Source organism: Pristiophorus japonicus, chromosome 15 (genome assembly GCF_044704955.1).
Source record: "Pristiophorus japonicus isolate sPriJap1 chromosome 15, sPriJap1.hap1, whole genome shotgun sequence".
Classification (NCBI taxonomy): Eukaryota; Metazoa; Chordata; class Chondrichthyes; family Pristiophoridae; genus Pristiophorus; species Pristiophorus japonicus.
Window position 1 is genome coordinate 44,406,109 of NC_091991.1, and position 7,792 is coordinate 44,413,900.

The following is a 7,792-nucleotide window of genomic DNA, read 5'->3' on the forward strand; positions in this document are numbered from 1 at the left end:
TACTCTAACACCCATTTTGTTTTTTATTCTCTCTTTTCATATATTTATCCAATGTGGTCTTAGCCTCAAACACCAAATGTTGTAAAACATACTAATACTCCCGTGTGAATACAATTATTCGAACCCTTTTGTTCTTTTCGTAATACAGGGTAACCCTCAATCTATGCCCTGCCCCTCTTGCTACTATTTTGCCAACTGCAATAAACAATTGCTGTTTGCCTTCTCAAAAACGATCCTAATTTTGAAAACGTATTTTAACTTCCCAATTACAACCTCTGTTCCAATGGGAGAGAAAAACAATTTTTGGATCCTCTCTTCTTAACTATAAGTTTCATTCCTGATATTCTATGGAATCTTTGCTATGCAGAGACATTTTTTTTTTTTTTTTAAAGTTCCCAATTAAGCCCTCACCTCAAACGTTCAACTTCAATTCTTTCATTTTTGAAGTCGGTGGTTGGATTTGACTTGCCCTGATCTCCCTTTCGAGTACAGTCTTGTTTAGCGTCCAGTAGCCAGACTAAGCAGTTAGATCAGCTCTGCTGACTTTACAAGTATGTTCCATTCATTGTATTCAATAACAGCTTTCATTTTCTATAGACTCCCAATTAAGGAAGTTAAATTACATTCTGAATTTAAGAGTTTTGTGGTGTGGATTATTGCACATTCTAGAGAGTGCCACAACATGCTTCTGTTTCTTAAAAACATAAGTGGGATGAGACCCTGCTCTACAATTTTTTGGTGCATTTTGTGCTCCTTGAAGTGAGGGATGTTGGTTAATGGGAAATGGAATACATTCTAATTATGGATGTCTGGTGTCAGCATGAAACATTGTCAGGCACAGCACAGTTACATGCTCTCCCTCGATTCTGCCACAATAATGCACTTCAACCCCAACCTCAACACTTCCTGCATTTTTTTTCCTGCATGTGGTCTTTTTGAATTAAATTGTCAAATTAGGGGCTGTTTGGTTTCTTGCCCACTGGAAACTGAGTTGAGACATTCCAAGGTCATTTCCCATTGAATCTTTACAGCCATTTGACAAATGAGATTTTCAGCTCATCAATCTGGATGGGATTCAAACCCAGCACCACAGTGCTAAGCCTGTGTACCAAATCCTCAACCTTGCTCTTAAATCATCTTCTCTAAGTGGATTGAAGACTGTCTTGACAAGAGGAAACAGTGCTAATATAAAGAAAATTAATTCAGCTGAGGGGTTAAGAATGTAAGAAAGCACAGAATGAGTCCATCAAATCTATTCCTTATACAGACCATTAACAACCTACCACATCATATGACATTTATTTCATTTCTTCCTTAAGCACAAAGGTGATCGTGAAATTCCAACATATTCCTCCATCCTTACGTTCAATATCTCCACTATTAAACCAGAACTGGTTACTTTAAGCTAATGATATGTGCTTGGTTTGAGAATGAGCTGAAATGTGATTACTAAAGTTCTCATACACTTACTTTACAGAACTAATTCAAGTTTGATCCTCCTTTGTTACTTATTTTTTTTTCTGCAACCTGCATAAATGTCCTTTATTGTCAATTCAGAATTGGTCACATGGTTATGCACAACTACAGAAAAGGATATTCAACCAGGTTTTAGAAAACTCTAATATCCATGTCTTTTTCCTTCGATCTCCAGTTCACATTCTCATCTGATACTAACACTTTGTGTAATTGGCATGGATAGTGTCTCTGGGGCCAGATACCATGGCACACTCACACTCTGTGATCTGGCAGGGTCAGAGCATATCTCCAAAACAGAAGCTACTGGGCAGAGACTTGTAGAAGCAGCAGCCATTAACAAATCCCTGACTGCACTTAGACAAGTAAATACTTTTTGTATTTGTTAGAATGCTATATGTAAACCATCAACGTTTTAAAATGTTACTCACCTGATTTGGTGGCTTGGATTTGCTGTTCTAATCAAATATTCATAAAAAGAAACTTAATTAGTTGAAATTTTGGAATGTAAATTGTTTTTCACCACTTTAAGCAGTGACAATATAAGGTACATAATGCAGAAGAGAAACATAGGGGGAAATTTTTCGGGGGGACAGCGGGCACAATCGGTGGTGTGTCGGGTGGGAAAATGTTTTTTCTGACAGCGGGTCGGGACCGCGCTGTCAAACCGCCGCCACACGCCTTTCCCAAATGTAGGGTCTGTCAATGTTGAACAGACCTGAGGCGGGGAAGGCAATTCAGGTCACTATGACCTTGTTAACAGACCATTAAGAACTATTTTGAGCTCACCTTCAGAGTTTACCAGGTCACCCACAGGGTCTACGCTGCTTGAGGATCACATCAGCTAAGCAGGGCAGGAGTAGAATGGCCATGAAACCATCTCATTACTTGACAACTACAAATATGTTATAAAAGCTCCCATCTCACAGCTGTTCACTTTCCAAGCTCAGAAGCTGGTGCTTACTGCATTTGGATCACAGATTGAGTTTTATGCAGGTTGCAAGTGTTTGGAGTAAACTCTCTATCCAGTATCACCTCATTGGAACAACCTCTCTCACCATTGACAGATTGCTTCTGTCTTCTCAAGTTCACCCACCATCTATTGCACCAGCATTGGTGCCCTTAAAACGTTCTCACCTTGGTCCTCGGAATCCCATCACGATCAGCCCCAACACCAGAAGCATCAGCAGCACCAACACCAACCTTCCCCGCAATCAACTGATGCTGCATGGGACACAGGGCATCAGCACTCGACCACATTGCTGCCTGGGAGGTCAGGGATGGCCTCACCATGGCCACATTTACTTCACTTGATGCTGTACACCCTGGCTGCCACATGATGCGCCAGGTTGGCACCACCCCACAAAGCATCCTGACAATGCCCAAACCATTCCTTTTACACGCATCGCAACTGCGTGGTTATCGTTATGTCTCACCATTCACTGCAACTCACTAAGCCACTTCTAAAGGTCTGTCCAAGAACGCAAAGTGTTCAAAATAAAGGTTTCAATGTTTGAGACCACATTAACAGAAACTTTGCAGCGTGGGCAAGTACAGCAGGAGCAGGGAGTTGGGGGTGAAGGAGCAGCGAGAGCCTGTAGAGTGACGTGATCGGGGTCCAGGAGAGGCGTGAGTTCGGGGCCCAGAAGAGGCGAGTGCCCAGGGGCAGCACGAGCCAGCCCACACTGCGATATGTGTGCGCACTAGGTCCGTGCAGCAGAGCTAGTCTCCAGTTGTCCTGGTTAATCCTTATCACTGGACCAAGACCTAGCTCGGTAAAGCCCGTGTGGTGGCTGATGTGCAACAGCCATCACACGTTAGAAAAATCCAAGCACAGGCATCTTTCCACCCTTCAAGATGTAGTTCGGGACTTGAATATTAGGTCCTTCATTGAAACACCTGTGAACTCATCCCTTTTTGGTGTGGAAGCAAGTCATCCTCAATGCGAGGGACTGCCGATGATGATGATGATGATGTGTTGTCATCTTTTTAGATTAATTTTTTTCCCTCTTTGGTGGAGATGGTATGTTCACCTTTCCTATAGTCTAGGATGAGACATGACAAACCAGAAAAACATAAAACAATAGCTTTCTGTAATAAGCCAGTTCCTGTTGCTATGTTGGTGGTTTAATAATGTCTGCTTGATTAAATGTGCTTAAGTTATTGTTCCAGATCAAAATGGGCTAAATAGTATTGCAAATCCATTATAAAAATATTATATTTTTTCTTCGCCATTTCAAATGAGATACATTTCTATTTGATGTTGCTGAGGTATTAAAGATAATGAAATAAATCACAATGACACATACATTCTCCTTTAGACAAAACTGGATATCGGCTGCAAAGTGACCACTTGGACACTGAAGTCATTTACATTCACTTTATACATCTAGATATGCAGCTTTCCGTTACCTGTATCTTTATGGAAAATAACGTATTTGCTCAAGGGCACATCAGAACTATCTGACATTAAAATTTGGCCATATTTACGATTTTGCCCTAAAAAGAGAAATGTAGTGTCAAAATGTTTTGGCATTAATTTGATACTGTTAAAATGTTTTAGTTTCTATTGATCCTCCCAACCTTGTAGGTTTTTACAGCCTTGAAGAATAATGCACTTCATGTGCCATATAGAAATTCCAAGCTTACACAGCTACTTCAGCCAGCTCTTAGCAGAGATGCCAAGGTAATGCTTTATTTGGAAGGTATTATTAGTTTTATTGAATAATGTATAATTAACATAAATTTGTTCCTTAGAATTTTGTAAAATTTTTTTTGAGGAATAATTAAGGGATAGAGTATTTAATCCAGCTGCTCTAATGTCCCTTCACTTTGTTTCGAGGCCAGCTTCAGTGATAAATAATGAATTTACCAAACGTATGACTGATTATATTAAGCCTCGGAGAGATTGAGGTGGCAGGTAGGGCAGCAGATGAAGCTGCAATCTGGTTAGTCTGACCACAAATTAAATGGTTGCCTTCGTCAATTAATTTGTAGATAATTGGTAATGAAATCTCAACATTAGCAATTTCAACATTAATTAACAGTTTCTTGAAGGGCAAATAGGGAGTTATGCATCCTCATTACATGTAATCACTTTCAACTCAGATTCTATGGAAAATTGTAAGTAGTTGGTACAAAATAAACCTGCTGTAAAATGGTTCTAATTACTGGACATGAGCAAAAATATTATCTTTGTAAAGCTGGAGTTCTTTGAGGATGTAACAAGCAGGGTGGATAACGAGGAACCAGTGGATGTGGTGTATTTGGATTTCCAAAAAGCATTCGATAAGGTGCCAAGCAAAAGGTTAATGCACAAGAGCTCACGGGGTTGGGGGTAATATTAGTGTGGATAGAGGATTGGCAAACTAAATGAAAGCAGAGTCGGGATAAATGGGTCATTTTCAGGTTGGCAAACAGTAACTAGTGGGGTGCCGCAGGGATTGGTGCGAGGGCCTCAACTATTTACAATTTATATTCATAACTTGGATGAAGGGACCGAGTGTAATGTAGCCAAATTTGCTGATGATACAAAGATAGGTGGGAAAGCAAGTTGTGAAGAGGATGCAAAGAATCTACAAAGGGATATAAATAGGCTCAGTGAGTGGGCAGAAATTTGGCAGATGCAGTATAATGTGGGAAAATGTGAGGTTATCCACTTTGGTAGGAAAAATAAAAAAGCAAATTACTATTCAAATGGAGAGAGATTACAAAATGCTACAGTACAGAGGGATCTGGGGGTTCTTGTACATGAAACACAAAAAGTTAGCATGCAGGTATAGCAAGTAATCAGGAAGGCAAATAGAATGTTGGCCTTTATTGCAAGGGGGATGCTGTATAAAAGCAGGAAGTCCTGCTCCAAATGTACAGGGCGTTGGTAAGACCAGACCTGGAGTACTGCATACAGTTTTGGTCGTCTTATTTGAGGAAGGAAATACTTGCATTGGAGGCAGTTCAGAGAAAGTTCACGAGGTTGATTCCTGAGATGAAGGGATTGTCATATTAAGAAAGATTGAACAGGTTGGGCCTATACTCATTGGAGTTTAGAAGAATGAGAGGTGATCTTATTGAAACATTCAAGATTCTGAGGAGTCTTGACAGGGGTCAATGCAGAGAGGATGTTTCCCCTCATGAGGGAATCTAGAACTAGGGGGCATAGTTTCAGAATAAGGGGCTGTCCATTTAAGATAGAAAAGAGGAATTTCTTCTCTCAGAGGGTAGTGAATCTTTGGAATTATCTATCCCAGGGAGCTGTGGAGGCTGGGTCTTTGAATATATTTAAGGTGGAGATAGACAGGTTTTTGAATGATAAGGAAGTCAAGGGTTATGGGGAGCAGGCAGGGAAGTGGAGTTGAGGCCAGGATCAGATCAGCCATGATCTTATTAAATGGCGGAGCAGGCTCGAGGTGCCAAATGGCCTACTCCTGCTCCCATTTCTTATGTTCTTATGTTATGTAACACAAGGGTAGGATATATAGCCAGTGCCCTTACCATGTAACAGTGGATGTTCAGTGTATGGTGAATACTTTCAATCTGAGTTCCACTATGCCAATAGCACCATAACTCCCCAGAACAAAAATCACCAATATGCTCTGTATTGTGAACACAGCATACTGTACCTCCTTAAGCATTCTGTGGCATTTAACATGGTCAATCACAACATCCTCTTTTCCTTTGTATCCCATTGGAGGCATCAACAATTTTTCCTCCTACCTCTGGTGCATGTACAAGTACCTTTTTCCTCATTTACGTCTTGCCCCTCAGTGATCTCATTCATATGCAAAGGGTCAGTTTCTTTCTATATGTTGACGATATCTAGTTATACCTCTCCGCTACTTCCCTTGATACTAGCTTTACAAAGACAATTTTTGTGTATTACCAGATTGCCTGCCTGCTATCAAGAGATGAACCTGAATTTCCTCCAGTTGAACACTGGGAATACCATTTTATTTGGCCTTGCCAAAAACTCCTTCCCCCTCCCCAGCTGCTCATCTAGGTTCAACTATACAAGCCAAAATTTCCTCCAGTTGAACATTAGAAAGAGTTCTGATCTTATTCAACTCCTACATAAACTGATCCAGAGCTGAGCTGAGCTTTGAATCCCATATCCTAACCACCATTACTTAATTCCACTCAGCAATATTGAATGCTTGTACCCCTGCCTTGTTGCTACAGCCACTGAACTCATTATCTGTTTGTGTTACCTCTAGGCTCAAATTATCCAATGCTTTCCTTGCTGACCTTCCAAGGTGCATTCTCCACAACCTCAAACTTGTCTGAAACTCCACGGCAGGTATTCTTCTCATACAAAGTCTTGGTCGCCCATTACCACTGCACTCACCGACTCCATCTCCCAATACATTAAAAATTCAAAATCCTCATCCCGATCTACAAATTCCTCCAAGGCCTCATCACACCCTCACTCTGCAGCCTCTTCAAGTTTATCTTCCATCCTGTCCCCTTGAGCCTTCTGTGCATCCTGTCCTCCTTCACAATCTCTCTCACATTCCCTAAAATACAAGTTGTTGTTAAACCCTCCTCCTTGCTACTGTTCTTTCCAATTTTAAAAGCATTCTTAAAACCTATCGATTTAACATGCTTTAGGTCATCTCTTCCATGACTGTTTAGTATGCATTTTCTCCTGTGTGAAGATCTTGGTGATCTTTGCTTGGTTAAAGTCAAGTTACAGGCACCCAAAGTCCACGATCAGTATCCACCCAACGTTATCTATCATCTCTTGAACTTACCTGTTTATAAAAGGTCATATTTCATTTAGAATCTTTTGTAGCATCAAATTGTCTTGAGACAGAAATGTTATAGCAAAATGTCAATTTGTAATAAACAGCTTCTAGACACCTGGAATCAAACAAAACATTCCTTGAGTAAAGTTATGTGCTTATCCATTTTCTTTGACTTTCTATTGGTTTACGGTACAGTGGTGACTGAAGTTTTCAATTTCTCTTTTTCAGGCATGTATTTTTGTGAACATTAGTCCAAACATCAAGAATTTGGGAGAAACATTGAGTACGCTTCAGCTTGCCTCCTCAGTTCGACAAGTGATTCTTGGAAAAGCCGCACAGCACTTAACAACTGCTAAACCCAGCAGCTGAAATGAATTAGAGCTTTGCATGGAACCCTAGATGATTTAACTGTTTCAAAATGATTTATAACATTTCTTTTTGTTCATATATAGCTTTTGTGTAAAGCAATAAAACAAGTTATATGACATAACATTACCACTTACTTTTAAAATTGTTACTCCAGTTGCCAAAAATTAGCAAAGTGAAGTCAGTTCTGCAGTTTCAGCAGCATACTGGAA

The 7,792-nt window shown here is 40.2% G+C and overlaps 1 protein-coding gene across 1 annotated transcript in view; it reads left to right on the plus strand.

Moving 5' to 3' along the window:
* LOC139281534 (kinesin-like protein klp-3) overlaps nucleotides 1-7,583 on the plus strand; it is a 49,048-nt gene extending 41,465 nt beyond the window's left edge. Inside the window, exons 10-12 of the mRNA XM_070901701.1 lie at nucleotides 1,652-1,838; nucleotides 4,064-4,159; nucleotides 7,443-7,583. Of these exons, the coding sequence (XP_070757802.1) occupies nucleotides 1,652-1,838; nucleotides 4,064-4,159; nucleotides 7,443-7,583 (424 nt within the window). The remainder of the gene's footprint in view (nucleotides 1-1,651; nucleotides 1,839-4,063; nucleotides 4,160-7,442) is intronic.
* Nucleotides 7,584-7,792: the final 209 nt, after the last annotated feature.